We start from the raw sequence: 26500 nt of genomic DNA on the forward strand, positions 1-26500 counted from the left end.
AACCCGAGCCAGTATTGTATGAGATGGTGGTCGTGAGGCTGTTAAATATATTGCAACCGGAGGACAGAGAATTTCCACTATTGCGATGTCTTCTTCATCTCTCATTTGAGCTACGTTTCAGGCTGTAACAGCAACACTGCCCCTAGGGTTTGCGGTAGTACTGCTCCGTTTGGTCCGTATCCATAAGCTTTGTGTGACAGACAAAAAGCTCCTTCTTGATCTGTATGTAACACTGAGGAAAAATGGGCCTTTACGGCTGAACATCGGTTGGCTCCATGACAGAGAATGGTTATATAAAAGAAGGGCAAACAATACAAAGTATTTCGATACAGTTGCTTCTCTCTGCTGCTTTGAAGATTTGTTTACTTTTGAAAACATTGAGTGTTGTTTTGAATGATCGCTGAACAGCGCAGACGAGCATACATTTTTGTTGTTTTCGTTAAAAAAAATATATATATATATTATTTATATAATATTATATATGTATTTTATATAAAGTATTTTTACTTTATATATTTTATATAAAGTAAAAATACACTTTTATGTTTTATTTTAATACATCACATTTGGGAAATGTTGAGGGTAAAAGAAATATGTATATATACATTTCAAAAATAAATGAAAGGCTAAATAAATTGGAAAACGTGAAAACGAATCAATATATTGTGCGTTGTGAGTTCAAAACATTTGTCAACTAATCAGAACTTGTTTTAATGAAACAATGTGTGTAACATTGTGTTCTGAGTGTGTTGTTGGAAGACAATAAATCCACAGAAGTCTTTGTTTTACAAGTGTTTTATTTGTTAATTTATTTCAAAACACGCAATTTTACCCATATTATCCTTTTAAGTTTTTTATTTTTCTGTAACAGTTATTACTCAGATTTTTTTCCTTCTCAAAAGTCTCAACACGTGAAACTAAAAGTCCTCCACAGGCTCTCCGGCTTCTGCAGTGGGAAGAGGGGAGGAGAGGCTTTCCGAGCAGCGTCGATGTCGTGTGTGTGTGTGAGTGAGTTTGTCTCCGTGTGTGTCTGTTGTGCGCGTGGTGTGCACACTAGCACACTCAGTGTGTGTTCTAAGTGCACAAGGTAGAATGTCCACACGCTGGATGCGTCGCAGGACCCGTAGAGCAGCCGAAGAAGGTGTTCATTGTCTTCTAGGTTTGGTAGCCAGATTGTCATACCTCTGATTTCATCTTTGGTTTTAGAAAACGCTCTCAAAAGGCAGACTCCGCCTCTCCAGCATGTGCCTGTGTCTGTCCGTGTCTGTCTGAGTGCAATATAAGCCACCACCTCCAGACAACTCTGTAAACTTCAGTGTACAACGTAGGCGTCTTTGCATTGATTGTGGCCCTTCCTTGGCGCTGGGGACAAAGACGCTCTAACATTGTAGAGGAATGGAGCCATGAGGCGGGAGGATCGGCTTTTCCATGGACTCCTTTGGATGGAAATGGCAGTTTGGGGCATTTGTGTCAGTCGGTAGGACATCAACAGTCTAGTCAAGGGTGACGTGTAGTGCTTCTCTGTCCCAAGTCACTCTCTACTGTACCCAGAGTGACCAGGGTGCTCTGCCTGATCCGGGCCTATGAAGCTGGATGGAGCAGGGGGGAGGGATGATAGAAATGTTGAAATGTTGTTGGGTGGGGATTGAGGGTTATACACTCTGACCCAGCAGCAACGATTAAGATTGGGAGAGTCAGGTGCTTGCATAGTTCTGTGTGCAAAAGCCACCAACCGGAGCCATTTTTTTTCATTCCTCGCGGTTGGTTACATCATCATTTGATAAGCAGGACATCATGATGGTTGACTTATGGTCTTTGCACCACAGCGAGTGACGTGCACTCCTGCAGTTAACGTCACTGTGGCAGTGTGGGGGGCGTGTGGGCAGAGGCGACCGACGGAGGAGTGATGAAATGAAAGGTGTGTGTGTCGGTGTGTGTGTGTGTCGGTGTGTGTGTGGATGATGGCGGGTGGAGCAGTCTGCAGCACTGGAGCACGTCACAGCTCGGCAAAGCCTCTCTTCCCGTGGTGTGACTCTTCCACCCTCCCTCCTCGTCCTCCCCACTGGCCTGCCCTCTCTCTACCTTTTTTCTTGTTTTGAAACTGATTGTCTTCTACCATCACAAAGACACTTGGTTCTGATTGATTAACAGGTAATAGAAGAGGGAGAGCACAGTGTGACTGGGGGTGTCTACGTCGGTCCCATCAGCAACCTTCCATCCCACATGAGAAATGGCTCACACACAAATGCTGTTTGACAGTCACTGCTGACGACATTTCATGTTGGATGACCAGTTGCCGGATGGTCCTGTGACCAGTTGGCCGGTCAGTCAGTAAGAAATGGTTCCAATTCTGTTTTGGTTTTTTTTTTTACGCATGACAAATATTGCAACCCAGAGTCAAAAGGAACATAAGAGAGAAACACTTTTGTCGTCCACAGATCAACACACACACACACACAGATTGAAGAGAAGCGTGTCGACAGACGCGGGTGTGGTCAAGGCCGCCCGGGTCCGCGTGTGTCCCTCTGATTAACTCCAAGTAAACAACCCGTCTTTGGAAAAGCAGGACACACATCTCAGGACCCGAACAAGGACCGCAAGCTGAGGAATGAAGATTGAATGCTATTGATTGGGAGGAGAGGAGTTTGACCTCCCCCAGCACACACTGCCCCCTACTGTCTGGATTTATATACATCAAAGAAACATTGGGGAGGGAGAGGGTTGCAACAACACATGCACACAACCAGTGAATCCAACAGTGACAGAAGTTCTAAAAACAAAGACCCATTCAATTCCTAATTTCTCCAATTTCTCCCTTTTTTTTTTCGTTTTGGAAATAACCAAAATACCCCCTCGTCCACCCACGCCCAGATCTTTCCTTCTTCTTCTCCTCTCCCCACAAAGTCACAGGTCATTCCTGTTGGTTTCTATACAGTTATACAATATCCATGCACAAAAGAAAAACAAAATGCACCGTCCTTCACCGGAAGGTGCTGGTTGTAATATTCTAAGAACATCAGGAGCACTTGAACACACCCAGGAACCTTCAAAAGTAACTGAATTTGTTTTAGTATTTTTTTTTCTTTTTTTTTTTTTTTAAGAGAAAAGACAACTTATAGGCAGAAGAAAGCTAACAATGAATAAAACGTATTTTCCTCCTTTGGTTCATATTTTTTTGGTTTAATCAGCCTAAATTGTGTTTTCTTCACTTTTTAACGTACCCGCCTTGGAGAGGGCTTTGAACTAACCACGTCACCCTCTTTCTCTCGTCCGGCCCTGACTTTTGTCTCGTCTTTTCTCGTGTTACCCTCCACAGAAACATTCACAATGTCTTTTCCTTTTATGAAAACAGTTAAGTTACATGCCGTAGCAAAACAAACGAGAGAAACGTACGAGAAAGAAACGGAGCAAACGATTCAAATGAATTTTAACAGTATAAAGCTTCAAGTCACAAGTTCCAAAACTAACTATCATATTATCATAGTTTCATAATCGTTATCATTAGCAGTATTATTTTCAGTTTAAATTACATAAAGTTTACATGAAAGATTTTGAGGTATTTCAGAATTAATTGTCAACACACGCCTACCGAGTCTTGGCACTAGCCAGGGGGAGAGAGAGAGGACTGGACAGAGGAGGCGGTGGGAGGAGAGAGAGAGACTGTGTCTGTAAACTGTCAGTGAGTCTTCCAGTGCAGCCTCTGTGCTCGCACGCAGTGGAGAGAGGGAAAGCTAAGAAACCAATGAGCCCTGGGTGCGTACGGCCCCCGGACCCTTTACCTCCCTCCTTCTCTGTTTCACAAAAATATCTCTGATGGGAGAGAGGAAAAGCGCCCCGGTGTCCCGAAACCAATCTGGGCTGGAGAAGAACGAAACAAAGGCTACTAGAGATCAAGTAACAGAGACTCTGACAGACTAACGTATAATTTTGTTTCAAATAAATAGTGTATAGAAAATGTTTTATAGACTTTCTACGTGATAAAGTGCTTGTATTCTAGTGTATCAAGATGGAAAGTCAATAATGGAGAAAATGCTGACACAGCCCCCACGCCGTGTCCCTCTCAGCTGCCCCCCCCCTTCTCTCTGTCCATCCAATTACGGGTCCATTGTCTGCATGCGGGTGTGTGTGTGTGTGTGTGTTTGTAATGGGGCGCATGCGTGCGCCCTCATGGCTGTCTGTGTGCGTGTCCAGTGCAGTCCCACCCGTGGTTGAAGGGAAAAGGCACTCAACTCTGTCTGCAGGCCGCCACCTCCTCTCTAGTGGCATTCTGCAGTCTGACTGCGCTGTGTCATGTGTGTATCTGCATGTGTGTTTGTGTAAGAGAGCGAAAGGTGGTTTTCATTTTTGGTTAGCGTCCCCCTAGGCAGTTTTGGACCGGTAGGCAGCAGTATCTTTGGTATTGGTGGCGGTTTCACAAACCACTCAGCTTAGTGAGGTAGCCATACTGGTTCTCACTACAAACAAATGTCATTTTGTCAGTCTAACATCTAGAAGTGAATCTAGCTATTTACCTACGCTCACGGAACTTTATACCACAAATCGAGTCTCATCTCTACTTCCTTCGGTGACTGACTCACTGCTCACAGCAACATGAGGTCAGCCCGCGCCCCGATCCTTTACAGTAAACCTCCAGTGTCCAGTCTGCACCGCGTATCTGACTACATTGTTGGAAATGCTACAGTTGCATTGTACAGGTAACCATTGAGTCCCGAGATTTTCCGCCCGCCCTCCCCGACAATGAAACACATTTGGAGGTCATGTTTTGCACCCCTTTCTCTTTTCGCGCCCCCTTTTTTTAGGGGGCCAGTTTAAAGGGGATACCACAGTTCTGACATGGAATGCCAAAAGTGAGAACATGTCCGTCGTTTAGTCTTCCTTTCACCAGCTCCCTGTTTCCTCCTGCGGTGGTAAGTGTCTCCTCCGATTCGCTCAGAATGAAAAAATATGTCCTTCATTCGCCGCAGGCTCTTGTGTCCCACTCTTTTTTTTTTTTTTTTGGAAAAGGTCCCATCTTATTTGTTTTTATTTATCAACAAGGTGCCTTACTTTTGCACAACAGAGCACAATAGTAACAAGAAATAGAAACTTTGTGTCTATGGTACTAATTCATTACCCGCATCAATATAGAGAGGAAGAGAGGGGCTCATGGGTCGAGAGAGAAGGGGAGGTAGAAAACCAAAATAGGGGACGGGGAGATCTCTACGCCTTGGTATGTAGTTGGATGAAACTTGTATGTGAGTGTGATATTACAAATGTATCATTTGAGGTTTGGTTGTGTTGACTTCAATTCTACTTCATGTTTTTTTTTTTGCTTTTCATCTCGATAAAAAAGGACGTTCTCAGTCAGTTTGAAGCTGATTGTGTAGGCCGCACACTGCCCGTCATCACTCGGGCCAAACTGTGGCTGTGTGTGAACCAAGTGACCCAATCCTCTGATTAAGGCAGTTTGCATTGGCACAAATTATTGTAGCTTTTCTGACAGCTAAATGGTGGCGGTGTGTGGAACTAGCCGGTAATATTAAAGGTGTCGGCGATGGATTTTCCCTAAACATGAAGCAGATATTTGCACTTCACCTCAGATGCGTCTGTCCTGTTCTACGCCTCTCTGTTACATTTTACTCTGTTGCGCCTCGGTTTTGTGAAATTCGTGGGGCTTCTTTTGGGTTGGTTAAACAAATCCCTGTCTTTGCTAAAATCCCTGCGATTTTCAGGATTCATTCACCATCCCCCTCCTCTGGCTTCACTGGTGCTGGTTGGGTGAGGAACAACAATAGGATAATGGTTAGCTATTGATCCACCCTCAAAGAGCTGCGAGGGCCTGAATGTGTTGTGCCATGACTTCTCTTCAGCTCTGAGTGGCTCCTCCACTCTGAAGCCTCTGCGGCGGACAACAGGGGGCACTGTTGCTCTGTGGGCACAGGTTAGATCCCGGGGATGGAGAAGTGTGCTGCTGTTGTTTTGTCCCTATATCCGCTGGGTTTCATGTGCTCCTTTTACATTCTGCTTCTCTTATGCAGCTGTAACGTAGTTGGCTGGATGCCCGAGTGTGTTTTTGTCGCTTGGTTCCGAGTTATTGATCAGAGGCAAAGCTCCCGGCAGAACAAAGAGCATGTCCAGACATCTCAGCCGCCTCTCCTTTTTGGTCAGAGTCGTACAGACTCTATAGGCTCCGACTGAGCGTAACAATGACAAGTCTCCCCACAGGCCTCCAACATCTGTGCAAAAATATAGACCTGGGCCAAGGCAGACCTGAGTATCTGCTGCTGAGCGTCTTGATTTTCACCTTCAGGAGGGGTCAAGGCCCCGCTCTCTCTGTCTGCATCGATTCATTTTTCAATTCATTAGTTTGCCGTACGATCAGGCTGAGCTGCTCTCTGAAATGGCTGGCCATCAGGGAATACCTTTGGCCAGGGAATGAAGGAGACTACAGGAGGGAGGGGAGGTAGAGGTGGAGAACCGTGGAGCCTTTGCGGGTTGTTTTCAGCGGCTGCGTAGATTTTCTTTTATGGCAGCCATGTGTGCAGAATGGGGGCTTTGATAATAAGGCTATGTGCTGTTCCGTCAGATTTATTGCCATTCCTGCACCCTTGTTGCTTCCCTGTGTCGGCTTTTGTGAAGGAGAGGAGAGCGACGGACACATAGAGGTGAGCTGGGAGTCAGAAGGAGAATCTGTGGCTACTTGGATGATGAAGGAGGCCGGCGCACGTCTGATACCATCCAACAAAACATCAAATCTTTGGTGTCTCTTTACTTTGTCCAAAACAAAGATGATTTTCTTTCTAAAAAGACAGAATCAATGATTGTCCTTATGAGTTATACAAAGTGGAACCTGACGTTACCGTTCACCCTTAGATTATGCTTGGTTTCAGGTGAGAGCTGGAATTTTGGACTGACAAATTAGATGATTGCATGGCACAAAGGATTTTCTTTTTTCTCCCAGACACATTCAGAGGGTCCAGGCTAGAGAGCGCCCAGTGGTCCGGCCTGGACCTCCGAGGGGCCTGCGCGCTCTCTCAGGCTTTGGAAAAGGTGGTGGCGGATGTGCCGGGCTGCCCTGGGCTGGTGCCATGGTCGTCGTGCCAGCGGTCCACGCACCGGCGCCGAGCATTCATGAAGAAGTTGCTGACGGTGCTGAGCTCCAGGCCGAGCTGCTGGGAGATGGTGATCTGCATTTCCTTGGATGGACGCTTGTTCTCCTTGAAGATGGCGATGAGGGTGCGCCGCTGCAGGTCGGTGAACACCAGGCGCTGTTTCTTGGGCGCTGTGTTGCGGTCCTTGTGTTGCTCCTGTTCTTTGCGCTTGCAGGCTTGGTATGGATGGCAGCGGTGGGAGGGACGGGGATGAGAGTGGGAGACAGAGAGAGAAGAAAACACAAAGCAAGGTAAATATACACCAGCAGTTGTTCTCTTTTCACGTAAACAAAAGACAGGACACGGAGGGAGGTAAAGTGACTGGATACATCATTAGAGACTGTAAAAGTAGTTTATACACCAGCAGAGACTCCACTGCTCCATCTCTATTGCCATATTAAACTTGATTTAAAGCTAATCCATGCGCCCTTCCCAGTGGGAATATTCCTTCCATCCTGCCAAGTGCAGACAGGGAGCCAGCCTGCGGTGAGAGAAAGACGGGGAGTGTAGGAGGTGGTGGGGGGCTGTTGCCTGCTAGCTGGAGACACTGCTGTTTGATTCAATATTAATGCAGTTTGAGTCGCAATGGGGGACTGAGTGACTGTTGCACAAAAGTAAGCATTTTGTGTTGAAATGAGAGATAGAGGAGCTGCAGACGCCAGGAAATAAAAGGGTGGAGAGAAAGTGGAGGGAAAAGAACACAAGAGGTGTGGGCTTGCGTTTTTAGCCGAGATGGGAGGGGTGGTGAATGAAGGAGAAAGAGAGATATTGACCGACTTTGCTGTAGGAATTGGGAGGTTCTCTTTTGGGACTGAGGTCAGAATCCCCCCCCCCAGCAGGTCTACAGTCTGCTACTTCAAACAGAGCCCACTGGAGCCCACTCTATTGAGCTCTGAGAGGGTATTTATAACCCCCTCCACCCTTCCCTCCATCCCAAACACAAACACTTGAGAAGTGCACCGGCTGCTACAAGCCCCGTCTCATTCATGGAGCAATTTTGAAGAAGAAAAAAGAGCCAAGCGAGCTCCTGTACTCTGGGGAAGGGTGGGGGAGTTTGTCAGCGCAGAATCACTGAAATTAATACTTAATAGTGTTGCAGGTGCGCTCTTCTGTGGTGTAGATCGCAGCACAGAAACTTTCTTTAAGGTGTGTAAATCAGTTTGGCGTTGAAGCTACGATAACCCGTCCATGTTTTGGTCCCAAGAAACACTTCTGAGAGGCTGAACTTCCCTTGTTGGCCGTCTGGGTTTGTGGCTCATTTTTCCCTCCTGTTCTTTGTGGCTTCATGAGCTGCGACTGACAAGTCAATGTTTCGTGGCTGCGTAGAAATTGACTTTCCCTCATTCATTGTGGTGCCACGTAGACGTCCTGGCAAACACTGACGCAAGACGCTCCTCAAGCATTCGCTGATCAATTCCTGGGCACGTTAACATGAAAAGAAAACGCCAATATGTCTGCGCATTTTGGTCTGTCAGTTACGTGAAAACAACGTGTTTATCGCCCTTTTTGTTGCCCCAGTTAAAGTGGAGATTTCTGCAAACACTAGTTATGAGTTGCTGTTTCCACAGGCAGAAGTTCAATGTGTTTATCATTGGTTTGACACATATATGATGCCGCTCCACCTGTGCGTTCACTCTGGTTCATGCTAAACTGAATCCACATTTCAGAGCAAACCATAGCAGTGAACTCTGTTTGCTAGCATGACTCGAGTCCTGCTTTGGTTGTTTATATGACACAAAATTGAAGCTTCATGTTTCTCAAGAATAAAGTAAGGAATGCAATTAACAAGGCAATGTTAATAAAATGGAGACAAAATGGAGGCTTTTTCCAGCAAAAAGTTCAAAGTTCATTTAAGGCCCTGATTTACCTTTTATTTACTAATGGTAAAACCCACATGGAGTTCAGAAACAAGTCTGTTTGGGTTGTTCAGGCATTGCCACTGTAGACGTTGTGTACAATCACATTTGGATTGTCTGAGGAGGGTGTGACTGGAGGTGTTTCAAGTCAATATTATTGACCTACATTTACTTGTTTTTGATCGCAAACAGCGCTACAGGCCAGCAGGTGGCAGTAGCAGCGAAGAAGAAAGCCCTCTTACCACAGAGTGGCAAACCATTCAAAAGGTTCATAGATTCAGAATCTAATGACAAAGAATTCATTTGTTCCTTGTTCATGGTAAATATTTCAGTTCGTGTTTTTTTTAAATATATTTTTCTAATCACTGATGATTTAATTTCATTTCCATGGTGGTGGCAAAAATGGGTCTTACAATGTTTCAATGGAATGTCTTTTATAGTGCCTACTACACACTGGGAAAAGGACTCTGCCAATTGTAAATGTAGTGAAACACATTTTGGTAGAAATAGCCATATCTATTTAACCTCGAAAAAAACATGGTTGATCATCATTGTGTTGTAAACGTATTTCAGACAGCATAAAATATAGAGCCAGCTTCAGATAAAAAATGTTTAGAGCCAAAGTAAAATGTCGAAGTAGTGTGTTAAAGTGTCAAAGAAAAATGTTTCTTTTACAGAGCAGGCTTACTGCGTCTTCTAAGACTTGTTCAGTTGAGTCATGTTTGCTGAGATCTGTACATCAGCTGTAACCCGACCGTTAAATTATCCCCGCCAACATCCACACAACAGAAAGTCAGACTAAAGCGCATCATCTCAGACCTCCCCTGGACTAGAAAACTAGCATGCTGTTTTCATATTTCTTGGACCATTTAGGATAAAAACCTCCCTTTGGTTGAAGCCCTATGATGGTTCCATATGTTAAGCCTTCATCAGTCATTTGCTCATTTAGTCCACGTATTACCATCGACTAGATTCATTATTGTTTTCAAGCTTTACTTTGTTTTTTGCCAGTGCAGTCCTTTTGAGGCTGAAAGTCAGAGGACGGTGTTAAAGGATCCACAGCACATGTGTCAGGTTAAAGGCCCCAGATGCTTTAAATGTCCTGGAAGTTGTGCAGAGTAGCAGCACCACACAGCCACACACTCTCCTGCTGGTGCACGATCGAAGCCTGCCCGAACAGACTGCGCGTCCCTCTCTGCTTCCCCACCGCCTCAATAAAATCGGGGTAAATTGGAGAAAGATGCCATCCCTGTGGGGTCTCCACCTGCTGCTGCCGGTATTGTATTGCACCTTCGGTGTACCGCCCTCCTGCTGTGTGTGTATGTATGCATGTGTGTATCTTGATGCATTTAAAGACCAATTCTTGTCCTTCCTGTATGAGACATGGCTGTGTGCGTGCGTGCGTGTGTGTGTGTGTGTGTGTGTGTGTGTTTGGGGGAGGCTGTGATTATGCTGAAGTGGCTGGGGCCAAGCAGTGGCGCTGTGTGTCTAATTACAGTGGAACAGAGCCCATTGATCAGCCATTGCAGTCCAATCTGTTTACTACAGATGTCTAACCTGCACACAGGCCCATCCATCACTTTCATATTTCACATCAACACTGCAGCTTTATAACTCACACACACGCACACACACACACGCACAGGTTCAAGCGCCATTAACATCAGATATAAAAGAACGATTAGTACTTGTATTTGAAATAGTTACACGACAGCGATGATAACCGAGAAGATGACAATGCTGATTCATGTGTCGGACTGATGCGGCCGTTCTGAGGCCTGAATTTTTGTCTGCTCTTTACATATTTTTGTTATGAAAATGCCTGAGTGATGACATAGTGTCATGGATTTATCGGCACATTGATTTATTCGTCAATATGACAGCATCTTCGAAGACCGATGTCTGCAATTTTTTTTACAAAATTCTCAGCTTCTTCAGAAAAATATCTATATAAAAAAGTAAATTGTGATCTTAGTCAGCTTCACTTATCTACTACTATATTCACTCTTATTCTATTCTAAGTGCAGTTTAGAGGAAAAGTGGATGAGCAGATTTCTGGTCATTTAGATCGATGGATCCAAAATTCTGCTACAGTGTTTCATTGTATCGCACACAGTATATTGGATCCACATCAGTGTCATAAGAAATATGGTCAGAAATGTCAGTTCCAAACATTGTTTTGCTTTTTGAGTAACCAAAGATGTGTTCAGAGCCCAAAATAAGTCATTGCAAACTGCTTATACTTGTTTCAGGAGTTAAATCAAGCACTCACCGGAGCGCTTACTCATTCCAGAACCACTGCGGCAGAAGACTCACCAGTCTTGGCAGTGAAGGTGCGCCATCCCCTCAGGCTTGTACTCGTGAAAAAGGAATCATTTCCCAGCAGGAGAATGTTCCCAAACAAGCGGCCAGCTACAGTCGGCCCGTTTGATGTCTGTCGAGCAGCAACAGTGCTGACACGAGCAGCTTTTCTCTCTCCGCAGTCATCACAGCTACAAATTAGCTGGCAAAAGTGGATCACTTAAATGTGGCCGAAATGCTGTAGACGTATTTGATTTGAATGCGTTTGAATCCTTTTTTTAATATAAGGACCATGATATTAGTCATTGTTATCAGAGGGTTCAAAGATCCTCCATGAATCAGCATCAGCTTGTGTGGTGATGGGAGGACTGCAGGGGTCTTGATCTGAGCTGTCTAGTGTTTCCATAGCCATATCCAGAGTGTTAGTAAACAATATGGTAGAATAGGCTATGAATTCAAGACTAATTACTCTAATAATTATTTTTAAAATGTACACATATTCTGGATCTCCATTGTCACCACCACCACCACTTCTTTTAGCGCAGCATTTATTGTGTGGTCCAATATGGGAAAGTGTTCCTTCCTTTACAATTTACTTTAAAAATTACATGATGAGGCACAAAAATGATCCCTCGCTGTCACCCATTATTTTACATCATATAGCACCTTCTATAAATACTGACCACTGCCAACAGCAAATGTTTTAGGTGTGTTTTTCTACACTGTAGATTTCCCAGTCTCCGGTCGATTGCATTGTTTTTTGTTCAGTCTTTGCATGGGAATCACCTCAATGAGATTAAAGGGTTACTCCATAAAAACCTAAAAATTCGAAGTAGAATCCGCTTTAATTATCAGAGAGAACATGTCAGGAGTGTGTTTATCGACGGATCCGAGAACAAGCTCAGACAAACTCAGCTTCTCTTTCATCTTTTCACGTCCTGCTCTGCCATCGACCGCCTGCATAGTGCGCTCTCGACCGGCAGGTGTCGCCCTCTCCGCGCTGCCTGCGCTCCAGGCGCTGGATTTACTGATCAATACTGATCGATCGGTGAGGAAGGGGGTTCTGATTACTGAACCAAGCTCCGCGTAGGAAAGAAAAATCAATGATTGCCGCTTTTAGAGCTACAGTAGGCACAGACTCGCACACAAAGAGCAAAGGGAGGCGAGATCCGAGTTCGGTGCTGAGGGTTCGGAGGTGAGCGTCCCGCTGCTGCGCCACACTGGCGTGCGATTCCTCTCAGACTGGAGCTGCTGACCCACTTTAAATGGACCCCCCAGGCCGCTCTCCAACACCGAGGCCAGAGAATGTATATTTAATTTCATCATATTTTAATCAAACCTGAGTGAGCCAGAATCCTGATTTTAATAGGCGTTTGCGCTCCAAAGCCCCGAGTCCCATTTTCCTTTCTTCCCACTGACGACATTAACATTCTCCGCTTCACGACGAACCAAGCGAGGTTAAGAGAAAGGCCCAGGGTGTTCAATATCGATCGATAGATTCGTGAATAATTCGTGTGTGAAATTCAGTTCGTCTAATTAATTATGCCTCGGAGGGGGGAGAGTGGGCCTGGTAAGATTCATGGTGCGAACGTGACGAGCAGCCTCGGACTCACGACCAGGAACAGAACCGACGGCGACGCTGCGCACGTGTCCTGGCTAATACTTGCGTATAACGGAACAGAGCTCCTCCAGCTGTGTCCACTTTTGCAGTGTCTAAATAATGAAAATCATTTTCATCAAATCTTGTCACTATTTCTATTCAAATTGTGAACTCTGGTTTCCTCCCACAGACCCCCTCCTCACCAGAGAAAAATAATTTAATAAATGAAATTAAAAACAACATGAATTTGACATCATTGGTGGCTTTGGATTGTCCATAGGGACGGATGTGAAGTAGACATTACACATTATTTCTGAAACTGGATCTCACTGAACATACAATGCAACAGTCTCTTCTTTTGGTTCAGTTGTCTCACACTGTAGAAAACTGTACACACATGAATGATAGGGTTTCAAAGAGTTACCTGTGTCTGTTCTTGTAACCTTCACTTCACTTATTATGATGGAGCGTCCACCCTGGCTAGCCATGCTCAAGCAGTTATCGATGGTTGAATGCTCTCATGACACACACCTTACTTCACTGTATTCTCAGATTTCATTCTAGATTTCCTCATGCAGCTTCAGTTTCCTTATGAAAGGCAGGATGAATGCATGGGAGATTTGCTTGCTTTATTTTCTTCTCGTTTATCAACGTGAAGGATTTTTGAGTTTGTGATGTTTATTAAGATGTTAATGAATACATTGCATTGATTTTCCGTCTCTAAAAACTCTGCCCTTTATCCGATATTACACATCAAAATCATGCACAGCCGTAATAGTCCAGTGCATGAACTGAGAAGTGGAAAGTTTTATTTCTCACACTCAATATTCAAAGGCCAACGTCTCATTTGTATTCTTGTCAGAGGCCAAGGTAGTTTGATGATTTGACTTGTGATGTATGTTAATGGTATTTGACTTTTTTTCTTTTTTAGTACAAACTTCTTCATATCCAAACTGCACGTTTCATTCTTTTTTGGTCAATCCTAACTATTATTCCCGTATTCATTGTTGTTAGATTTGTTGCAAAACTGAAACTTTCACTCTGGATTACATGGTGAGCAGATGATGGAGGGTTCTGTTTTCTAACAGGACAAAGATTTGACCCGACATAGTGCTTTTACCTTTGAATACGTCATGGTACCACAGGCAGCAGCTCCAGTTTATACATCCAAAATGGATCACGTAAAAAATTTTCACCTGTTCAAACAGATCACTTACTTGACTGACAATATCTTCATATCTGTTTCAGTTGCCAAGACAAATGACTAGTTACATTGATTTGATTTTTTTTTTATATTGTATTCAGTGGTTATCAAAGTTTGTAAACACAGTTTGCATTAAACACTGTTGGTAGCATTTCCTGGACTAAAGTACATTGACATTAACTTTGAATTTGGCCACTCAATCCTTGTTGGTTATTTAGATTTTAATTTACTTTTGTAATAAATGTGTTGCATGGGAAAGAGAGCCCCGCTACGATAACAACATTATCAGTAGATAAATTGACATGATGACACTTTTGAGTAAGTAAGTCAACAGATGGAACGGAAACAAAATAATGATTGCGGCATACTGAAGCAGAGTATTTCAGAAATGATGTATATACACTGTATCAGCTATAGTAACAAGCATCTTGTTACCAACATTTCTGTTTGATTGAATGGACATCTCTTGTTTTCATTTTCCTCTGTTTACCTCTCTCCCGTCTCCAAAGACAATGTATCACTGGTGATGGATAGAAGCACTTTTTGATGACCGGACGTACATGCATGGTCTTTGAAAGTGATGATGGCCGCAAAAATGAATCTCACTGAAATACTAAATAGGAGTATAAAACATTGACGCTGCAAGTTCATTACATTTGACTGTATTTCTCAGAATTATGTTTCAGTGCCGCTTTGAGGTCGTAGTTAATACAAAGTGGTGAATAATCTCATTATGTGACGTTTCTGCTGTTGCCCACAAGATTAATGGCAGGTCTCTCCTCCTCATGATGGCATTTATTCCATTCAGGCTGCAGGGCAGTGCCAAGACCCCCCTCCTCCCCTCCTCACCCACGCTCATCCCCACTCTCTCTCTCTCTCTGCAGGCCAAAACACTCTCAGTTCAATACTCCTTATAATGTAATGAGTGAGAATTGGTGTTAATATACTGATAAAGCGACACAATTTGATTGTTTGCCTTCTGCAACGACTGGACTTGGAGGCAGCTTTTCTGCAGCTCTTCAGTAGCGAGCTGAACTCGCCCACACCAGCCCAACTCTCAGACACAACACTGTTTCTACTCATCTTCCAGGCATGAAGCCACGCGGGGCACTGTGTCTATAAGCACGAGATTGTCCGTTAAATCATCAATGGAGCCGTTTTTGTGATCGAAACTTTATCAACAAACGCAAAGACATGACTGGTACCGTCGGTATGGTAATTCCCCTTTACGCCCAGTAAAAAAAAACCCTTTAATTTCTTTCTCAACACTCGAGATCAGGCGTAAAGTGATAAATACTCTATCGCCATTATTATTTAGCAAAACGCGTGTCAGCGTTGCGTTTACAGGAATGTCACCGGACGTCACTAAAGCATTTTTCTTTGTTTTTCCTTTGCAACGTATTAACTTGTGACTGTTTGACAGTTGCACTCAGCGCTGATATTAAAGAAGACATACTCCAATATTTGCAGGTTCTTTTTCCACATAATCTCACAGTCATTTCAGCGGGTTTAAGCAAACACGAGTGGACTCAGAATTCTAATGATTCTCAGTCTGCAGGCAGCTTCATTGATTTCATTCATCATTACCCTGATCACTTGGGCGAACGCACCATAATGATCAGTCTGCCTTTTTGAATTTTGACTTTTCATTTTTTCCAGCTGGTGAACAACAGGTGCGTGTGTGTATTCAGGGATAGAACCCTCACAATATACGCATTTATCGCTCGCGCTGTGTACGTAATAACAGTTTGTTTTGTTAAGATCATCAACAATTCATTTCAAAATCAAAACAAACGGCCGCTATTAAATCCGCCTCTGTGAGATTAGGATTTGTGACCGGTCAATAGGACCGCATAAAGTCCAACCTGTGATCCAATGATCGAAATTAAATTCGTGTTTTAAAGTAATATAAGTTTAGTCGCATTGTGTTTGCTAAAGGGAATATTACCATGGTATGAATAGTGAATTACATTTTGACTGGCTGGGAAAATTTGAAATGGGTCAAAACTGCTCCACGCCGTCTTGAATTAAAAGCTTGTAAGGCGAATATTTCGTGCGCTATTTTTGCTCGTCGTCAGATTGGCATGTCAAGAAGTCGAGGTGATCCCGCAGAATTATAGTTTCATATTTCACCCCCGGCCTTCTGCGTGGAGTTATCGGCAGACGTGGGCTAATTGAATCAAACTAAATTAATCATCAGTCGAGTATCGTTTTATCTTTGGAGAAAATAGGTTTGAATGTCGCGTAAATGTCCCACAGCGTCCTTTTTAAAGTCACAAGCATAATGCGAGAGCCATACATGCGTCATCTTTCATGCATCGGCTCAGTAACACAGCAACACAATAACCAAATTAATAATTCTAAAATAACCAGCGGCTGCTCCGATATGTTTAATAACGTGTAATACAAAGTGTGGGCTCTGATCGATTCATTCATCAATTGATTTCACAGTCGAGGTGTGTGTGTGTGTGTGTGTGTGTGTGTGTGTGTGTGTGTGTGTGTGTGTGTGTGTGTGTGTGTGTGTGTGTGTGTGTGTGTGTGTGTGTGTGTGTGTGTGTGTGTGTGTGTTGTGGTTTTGTTGTGAACATCGACCCTCACTGCAGACAGACTTACACTACTCCTGTACAAACCATCTGCGATATCTCGTTACCAAAAAGGCCCAGTGGGGAGGGACACGTGATTAAAACCACGATTTGGATAAGTTTGTTAACCGAGCCAAGGAAACAAACACTCCATGTCACGCCTCACACCTTACCGGCTCTTGGTCCCCTAACTATCTGCAATATTTTTTAACAGGGATCATAATTCTGTTCCATTTAGATCAGTTAAATCGCGTGTCAGTGAGCTCTTCGCACATTTGCTCGCATTAATAAAGTGGACGGATGCATCCTAACCGCTTGACCTAGCTGAGGGGAAAGTTAAAGTTAAAAGGACTATATTATATTCTGTCTATATGACTGATAGAATAATGATTTAAAAATAAACAATAAAGCTTCACCGTATGAAATTCCAATTTTATTAGACATTGTGAAGCGTCCTATGACACAAATTAAGTCCATCTTCCCAAATTTAATTAAAGATTAAGCTGTTTTGCCAATCGATCAGTCTTGTGCTACGAAAATTCACCATATATGAAACTGAAGTATTTCCACAATTTACTATTATTATTATTATTATTATAGTTGTTGTATTTAATATTGACGCCAACTGTGTTCCATTCAGTGAGGTTTATTTCGGACACAACGGACCGCATACATACTAAATACAATGGCGACCACTTCATCAATAAACCTCCATAACACAACTCTAAATTCAGTTCAAATCGCCCATTGCGACAGCGTTGACTTCATTTTGGTGAAGGCCCGTTACATAAGATGGGGTGATCTACTTAACACGTTAATTGCACAACAGTGAGCTCCTGAAAAACATCAGCTGCTCTGGCTATTGTGCAAACTATGCAGATTGTAGAAGGTCAAAAGCCAAGATCCGTCTCTTTGTCTCCTCTCTCTCTCTCTCTCTCTCTCTCTCTCTCTCTCTCTCTCCACACACATAGACACGCACACACACACACACACACACACACACACACACACACACACACACACACACACACACACACACACACACACACACACATTTGACTGCACTGCACAAGGACAAGTAATGAGATTGAATTATGATTATCTGTAGTTTGGGCCCTTTGTATTTTTGCCTGGAAATGAGGAGGGGGCTCGCATTAACCCTTTGATGGCAGCCGTGTGCATTCAGTCGACTCTGCCAGCAATTTGATTTAAAGGTCATTCTCTCCTATCGATCCGGTTTGGCGAGGGGGCGACGGAGTAGCGTAGGAATTGATCATCTAAAATAGAAGAGACGGTATACGAGACTGTACAGAGTCCAGACCTCCACCGCATTTATAATTGCACAGCACGCTCCTGTATAAGAGGGAGCGCGCGCGCGCGCGCGCGCGCATGTGTTATTAGAATGCTAAAAAGCAGAATGAACATGTGGGAGAAGGACCAGCGCCTGCTATAATCTGAGTCTAATTAAAGTCACATTATTTTTAGGAATAAGGTCAACGTAGTGAGAGTGCGACAGAGTGGGTGTGAGTATCACCGAAAACGTGATATTTTGTCAATCCGCGGGGGAAGAGGGACGCGCCGTTTGGGAGGCTTCTGTTAGGGGAGAAGGGTGTTATGGAAGCTGTTAATGCGAGCGTCGCATGGGGGAGAAGTTGGGGGAGATGGAAAGCAGAGGTCGGAGAATGGAAATCGATACAGATTCAGGGATCGCCAGATCGGCCTTAACAACGTGGCGCAGACGCAATCTACATCCTGATCGCGCGAGGGGGCGACAGGTCCGCGCGCATGTGATGTGATGTCCACGCAAAAACATTTGCAACCACCGTGATGGAAACCCGTCCCTCCTCCGGGTGCATCTTCCTTATATAAGATGTCGCCTCACCGCGGAGCCCGACTTTAAAGCCAATAGCCTCGGGGTGAAACCTCAGCGCTTGGCCCGCTGCAGGATTTCAAAGGGCTGGTGGTTGTACATGCGCATCTACACGAGTACTTACAGTTAACGAACAACGAGGCTCAGGAACCGCAGCTGCACTGTTTACCCCCCACCTCCCCCCTCCACATACACACACGCACACGCATCAATTATTTAAGTCCAAATCGATGATCTCGCAGCCCAACATGAAGCCACCTATTCATGACATTTAAACAACATCATGAATAGTAAATCTGGATGTTTAATGTCGCATCAGAAGAGCGACTCCTGTATTCTAAAAGCGCAGGACGTGATTTAAATGGACCCTCCTCGCCCCCAGTTGGCTTTGTGTTGCCTGGAAAGTGCAGGGGTGTGTGAACGACACGATTGCAAATTGTGATATTGATCTATGGTTGGAAGCTGTTGGGTGAAATAATGGAGCTTAGAGCGCACAAGAACGCTATTAACTATTGGTGGAACCAGATCACAACCTTCAACTGTCCTCTGAACACGCTCAAATGATGGACGGAGACTTCAGCACCAAGGACAGCGCACATGAACTGTGTCGCCCCTAGAGGCAAAAACAAGAGCGTCCCTTTTCATTTAAAAGCAAACATCCTCTCTGGTTTAAAACATTTTCCCATTTATGTTTTTTTTTTTTTTTTTTTTACAATTTATTGAATGCTTGAATCATGTTCACAGACACAATCACATGACTGCTTAGTCTCACATTATTGAAAAACCCTGTGAATCCTCAAGAACACTGTACTACTTACGATGCGCTGATGCAGTTCTAACTCGCAGCCCCAAAAGCAAGACAGTAACTTCATCATTTAGACGTCCTGTTATAATTGAACGCTAGGAGACTGTCTTTAACCAGTCATTTTTCTGTGCCAGTCCTTTTGCTCTCTATGTATTTAATTGCTTATGATCATCAAGACATTCTTCCAACTTATAAGTGCCAACACTCACGGCAAGTTGGCGACATCAATGGTATTGATTAAAATCTATAATTATATAGATTATATTATAAAAATCTTCTTTGCTTCGACCATGATACAGATATTTGTCTCCTCATAATCACAAATCAAAGTTTAACTTGAAATACAAGTGTTGATTCTATTTTTAGCCTGTGGTGTCATTGTGGTGTGTTGCCATTGCAAGCAATATTACAGATCAACTTAGGCCCATATGACCCAAAGTGTGGGTCACTATTGAGCTGCAGTTTATTTTTTTTTCTTGAATGATAAGAACCGATCACCACGGTCATGAGGCATCATGTTCATTTGAACCTGTTGGCTTGATCTGCATTAGTACAAGTATTCAGACAAAATAATAACAAATGTTTATGACCAACAGCAAAGGTTGTGTAAGGGTGGAATTTTGGTCGTGAATATAATTGATCATCCCACAGACTGTTTGATATGTGGCACTACTTTCAGTTCACAAGTGTCTTGTGCAAATACGACGGCAAGCATCCCAATATTGAGGCGTATTCTTGACTATCAGATCAATATTGGTGAGAACTAGTTATCTTTTTTGCTTTCCTTTGGTCCAACTTGTGGAGAGAGAATACAGACGTGTGTTCATTATAGCAGAGATGTACCTTTGGAGATGCACCTGAACTTCAAAGGTTTCCCACATTTAGGTCTAGGCTTCCTCAGTCAGGAAATGCATGAATGTATGCCTGCTGACAGTGGAAGAGTCAAACACAATCCCAAGGCTGCACGGGGTCAAATTCAATGATGCTGAATGATGAATGAATACCTTATGGCCCATCCCAGTGTTTTAATAATATACTCTGAACCAGGTGACATGAATGGATTCCTGTATGGTTTCCTTGAAAGAAGCATTCTAGGGAGCTGAGCGCCCCAAACTAGGAACATGCAGGGGCACCTGAACACAGCACCACAGATGAATATCACAAGCGTCTCTATCATTTCTAGTCATTGGTTGCAGCCAATAGCCATTTTCCCCTGCAATCTGAGTAGGAAATGCCCCAGTACTTATTGTTCTGATGAAGGGAAGTGTGCCATGGGGCGTGCATGAGGAGGGGCCCGGGATTAGTCTGTGTAAACTGCGTGTAGTCCATTGAAACGTGAAGAGGCCTCCCGCCCTCCATCTCAACAACGTTTTTATTGAGAGACTCAAGAGTCGTGACCTCTGGCGTGTGTCCTTCCTATTGAGATGGAAATGCCGGATCTGGGGGGCTTTTTTTTAGGGGGGACGCTTGAAATACCACGACACTGTTTAAAAAGGTTATGTGGTGCATAATGTCACAAGTGGACGGTGTGTGATGTGAGGGATGATGGAAACACACACACACACACACACACACAAAGGGTAATATAATTACAGCAGGCAAAGAATAAAGGGTGTGCATTTTTTGTCAACAGCTGTCCTCTTTCCGCTCCCCCCTCCTCACCCTGGCCGGGAGAGACCAGTGGGAGAGAGTGCTGAGGCGGGATAATTGATAGATGCACTGGCTATCCGTATCGATCAGCTCCGCATCGATCCGACCAAATACATTGAGATGGAGTGTGGAATTCAACACAGATGCAAAGACGAATTGTTTTCATCGTTAATGTGATCTTTAAACGCCTCCCCAAATCGCACCTTGCGCATGCTCACGTTGCTCGGCCAGGTTGTCTTTTTTTTTTTATTTGTGCGCGCAAGAAATGCAAAAGGTTGTCTGCTCTCGTCCGGGTACCGGGTGGAAAAGCCTGTGGGTCTTTGCCCTAGTTGCAGTGAGCGTGAAGGGCATGCGCGCAGGCCCGCGTCTGCTCCGTGTTTCCTTTCACGAGTGGAGCGTCATGTGCGCGCAGACGTTTTCGCATTAGCTAAGCAGGCCAGCGCCATTGATTTGTGTGACTGTGATGAATTTGGAATAGTAATTTGAATTTATTGATTGATGTGGCCGAGCGAGTATGGCCGAGCCTCACTTTCAAAAAACCCCCACTCATCTCCCACTCCCAACCGACATGCGCACAGAGGATAATGGCGATTTTAAATGCAATAAGGAAAATGTAGCTGCAACATTTACATACAAGTAATTTGTCATGGGAGTCAACATCGTGATTGAGCTCTCGTTACACGCCCACCCCAAAAAGCACACTATTTAACAATTTACAGACCATTATTTCGAGAAAAAAATACATTATTATTATTATTGGTAACAAAAATGCAATGAAATCTAATCTGTTTTGTTAAATTAATATCGCTGATATATAAGCAACATTGTGTTATGTTATAATGTATAATGTACGTTATAATGGTTTTCACAGTTAATGATATTGTTGAAACTTTGAGGATGCATGACATGCTTTTGTGTCATAGTTGACATCAAAATCCCACCATGATCCCTCTTTAACCAAGACTGAACAATAGCAATAATGTTAGCGCTTCAATGTGTTGTAATAATTTTGCATGAATGTTGGTGTATCAGAGCTCAGTGTTTAGCAAATGTTTTCTGCTCTCAAAGAATGTGCTTTTATATAATGTATAATTCTATTTAGGATCTGTATTACGCATTTGTGCATATTTATTAATATTTATGTCACACACACACATTTTAAAAAATATAAAAATTAAAAAATGATAAAACCTAATAAATAAAACTTAATGTTTTCAGTGTCGAAATGATTCTAATAAATGTTCCCAAGACATTTGTTAGAAAGTGAGCCAAGTTCCCAAATTATTACACAGGCTAAAAAGTTGTATATATATATATATATATATATAACTTTTGAAAAATGTGACTCACAAACGTAATGGTGAAATACGTTTAAACTTAATTAAATATTTTTTAAATAAAAAACAATGATAAATGGTCCCCTGTTTTACATGAATGGATGTGTAAGCCCGTACATATGTGCAATTTTCGTCATATAAGCACCGCTTCTAAACACTGTCCAGATGTCAACGAACAACTTAACCACCGCGTGAAACAACACGGAGTACAGGAAACATTTAAACACACCTTCCGCTGCTCAAGTGTCGACGCGTATTGGCGTTTTTTATCCGCCGTGTGGAAGATATAAAAGCCCACAGCCCAATTAGCTTTAACAGCGGTGGCACTTAAAGAGACAATTGTGGAGTGTTTAAATCTTTATTTACCAGAACTCCACTAAATGCGCAAAGGAACAATTTACATGCCATTAAGTGCTTTTCAATAGGGCATCGACTGGAACTAAAATATGTCACTATATCCGCTTAATTGAAGTGTTGGCTGAAACACAACGCAGCTGATTGACGTTTGGAGGCGCACTTTTAAACATGGCCTTTACACCAACATCGATGAGAGGACTGACTGCTCTAAACCCACTCTGACGACCCTGTCTTCATTTACCCGAGTAAATCAGACCGTGGGTGCCCAGGGAAGTCAGGTGGTTTTGTGTTTTAAGGGTCTATTTCAGCAACCTCGCAACCTCGTTTAGATCAAGCCCCGGATCAGGCTTCTCATGTGGCCCGAGAAAAGACGCATCTGTTTGTGTCTCTGTCTTTCAGAACCAGATCGATTTATCAGCGCGCTACTTTGAAAGGGGGCGCCTGGACCTGGATTATTGATCCGCTGGAGGTCACGCTCCCCCGACTCTTTGGCAAGGCCTCAGACGGTCCTTGTTTGCGACGACAAGCTCATTTGACGGCAGACGCGACCGACGTTTGTTTGAAGCGGGTTTTGTTTGACTTAGGGTCCAAAGTAAGAAGCGCTGGCACTGTGTGTTTATCTGTTGCGCTTTAACGGTGAGATGCAATCAATCGTGGTCACAGTATTTTTGATTTCCTTTGTTTGGATTCTGCTGGAGATGCTATGCGTAAAAGCGCCCCATCAAGTTGCGGCACCAGTCGGTGTCGCCTCCTCTCCTTTGTTGACCGTGGATCATGACATCAGTCAGAAATATAGATTCCCTCCCTCAAACATTTAACACCCCGACTGTCCTGATGAAGTTTTACTCGATAGAATCGACGAATAACTTGTAGCAATGCCTGTTTGAGCAGCCATTGACAGTCTCGCCACATTGACTTCTGATTGATCCCTCCACATCACTCAGATTTGGGAGGCTGCCTCCTCACTCACCTGCAAGCCTCAGAGCCGACATCCTCTGGAACTCCGGCTCCTGAAGCCACTTCCACATGCGCCTGAAGGTCTCCCGGCCGGACTTGAGCTTACTCCAGGGTTTAGGATTCCGCAGAAGGTCGGACAGAGTTCCCTGGGACCGGCACAAGATCCTCTGAGCAAAGATGGCCTGGGGGATGCTGTAGCGCTTGAGCTCTGCTGTTATTCGCTGTGCCACTTCTTTGGTGTTTATCTCCTCCACCTGTCCCGACCCGTTGCCCTGCCCACCTCCTACCGTTTGCCTGTCCCTGTCTGATAGCATGGAGCCGTTTGCCTGAGAATGCGGATGGCTGTGGTGGTGGATGCCGTTCAAAGACGTCATGAGTCCAGCGCCGTGACCCCCGAGCCCCCGGGTCAGGTGCTCGTCCCCTCTGGACAGCATCGCGTGTGTCTCGAACCCCCCAGAGGAGAGCATCTTGTCGTTGGAGAGGTGCGCCCCGGGACCGTAGGCGCCGAGCGTCTGCTGTGAGCTGTGCAAAGAGCCCAGACCGTTGGACAGAGGGGACAGAGGCTGACCCATGCCGGACATGTCTTTGGGATAGTGGCCGTAGAGGTTGCTCATGGAGGCGAGGCTCCGGTCGTCTCTCATGAGGGTGAAGCTGCCGCTGACGTTCCCCGCCGTGAGTCTCTGGTGCGCCGGGTGATGGTGAGCGTGGGGGTGCGGGTGGTGAAATTTCTCCGACACCGTGGATATGGGGGGCAGATGCTGCAGCGGCGTCAGGGTGGTGTAGGTGCTGCTCAGGCTCATCCCAGAGTCGCACGACATGGTCATGGCCGGGTGCAGGGGTCCGGACAACGCGTGGTCAGTGCGGTAGTCCCCGGCTCCCTCCAGGATCGAGGCCATGCTGGACACCATGGCTGACCGACCGTGGGACACCAAGTTCCGGTGCGACGCCGACGACTGCCGGGCGTGCGGGGAGTTCATCAAGTCACTGGTTTGGTGGGAGTGGGACACGCCGTGCAGGTTTCCAATGTTCTCCATTGTAAGCTCCATGATTGAAGAAGATCTTTATTTCCACCCTCTCTCCTCCTCACCTCCTCCTCTCTCTCCCTCTCTCTCTCGCTGTCGCTCTGTCTCGCGCTCCTTTCCAATAAATTTTCAACGATTTCAAAGCCAAGCCATTGATTGTAGGAGCTTCTCCGCAGTCAATCCAGCATGGTTTCAAAGATCCAGAGCCTCCGCCGCAATACTCAAATCTCTGCTCGCTGGCTGACGGTGTCTGCCGTGATTTCTGCTTCAGCACCTTCCGCTGGACACACAGCCGCTCGTCCCCCTCTCTTTCTCTCTCTCACTCTCTCTCTCTCTCTCGCCGTGCCTGCGCTCCTGTTAAATGAGACTGGAGCATGTGCGCATGTGCGCGTCCCCGTGGCGCATCCTCGCTCTCCTGGACTCTGTCTGGGGTCGATGTGACGTCACAGCACCCCCCTGCCGCGCTCCTCGTGTCATGGGTTGTACTTCATGTTGCAAACTGAAGCTCAAATTCCTGAAAAAGATTGCATTAGTCGGTCAGATAAAAGGGCATTTTACAAGAAGACCTCCGTGTTTGGCTGATAATACCGAGATAAGACGACACAAAGAATTGAGCGCATTTTGTGTCAAAGTCTGAATGTTAACTGGTGACACTTGTAGAATATTATGCTGCGTATTTATGGGATATTTTCATAAAATGCATTACTTGAATAAGTCCACTAATGAGTGCATTATTGTGTGTTGTATTCAGTATTATTCTTTCAACAAGTCCAACACGCCAATTTAACTGGATTTAAGCACAAATCCACATGTTTTGCCTTTTGATTCTTGTACTACTTTTTGTCAGAGATTGGTTCACGGGGCTCTATTGTTGCTGAGATACAGTTCGGTCCTGACTAGAGTGTTGCTCACAGACACACTGGTTCCAGGTCCACCAACAGGACAGAAGTTATATTAACCTTTGCAGCCACCTTTGGAATACATGTTTAAACTCAAGACCAAGGAGCGAAATACAGCTCCCAACTGATTTTATCATGTCCACCAGGTTCATTACCGTGTATCAGAGTCCTAGTCCAAAGGGATGATCCAAACGGAAATGATAGATGCAAACAATTCTCCTGACCAGAAACAGAAAATTGATCCAGAAGGCTGGGAAGTTGATGACCGAAGGAAAGCCTGGCTTCAGGGAGGAAAGTGTTACTGTCTCTTACTGACACTGAATAGTCAGTTCTCAATTGTGTAATAAATAAACATTTCATTCATATAATATCATGTTGGACTTGAATCCAACTCAAGACCCAAATACAAGAACAATTGTTTATGGGCAGTACAGCTGCATGGTGGCTAGCGCTGCAGCCTCACAGCAAGAGGGTCGTCGGTTTGACTCCAGCTTGAGGCAACTCTGATGCAGGTTTTGTCCTGGCACTCTGATCCCCACCCACAGACCAAGAACAAAAGGTGAATTGGTTACTCTAAATTGTCAGTAATAATGGTGAAATACTGTTGTGTCTATAAGTGTCGTGCTCAGGGTGGGTGGGACAGCTAAGATAGGTGCCTGTCCCCTAAGATTCCAGTGGGAATATGCGGCAGAGAATGAGCCTATCTGTTCATTTATTGATTCATATAAAATGAAGAACATGGCTGTACGTCACACAGTAAATCAGTGTGATTTTGTCTGAGTGACTGGCCACGTACAGTGTGTAGATATATGCGAGCTATCTTGGATCTCACCAAAGACTTGACATGTTGCATTATTACCTCAAGGACTTTTTCAAAGGTTGCTCAGCATTTAGAAGAAGCATTAGTATCATTGTGTCACTTATTATTAT

The 26500-nt window shown here is 44.4% G+C and overlaps 1 protein-coding gene across 1 annotated transcript; it reads right to left on the reverse strand.

Annotated features, from left to right (window-relative positions):
• Window positions 1-778: 778 nt before the first annotated feature.
• onecut3a (one cut homeobox 3a) lies at window positions 779-24980 on the reverse strand. The gene is made up of 2 exons (XM_053849792.1): window positions 23663-24980; window positions 779-7306 (listed from the first exon to the last, which is right to left on the reverse strand). The coding sequence occupies exons 1-2, from the start codon at window positions 24693-24695 to the stop codon at window positions 7014-7016; spliced, it is 1326 nt and encodes a 441-aa protein (XP_053705767.1). The 5' UTR covers window positions 24696-24980; the 3' UTR covers window positions 779-7013.
• Between the last annotated feature and the right edge of the window lie 1520 nt (window positions 24981-26500).

Source organism: Synchiropus splendidus, chromosome 1 (assembly GCF_027744825.2).
Source record: "Synchiropus splendidus isolate RoL2022-P1 chromosome 1, RoL_Sspl_1.0, whole genome shotgun sequence".
NCBI classification, from domain to species: domain Eukaryota; kingdom Metazoa; phylum Chordata; class Actinopteri; order Syngnathiformes; family Callionymidae; genus Synchiropus; species Synchiropus splendidus.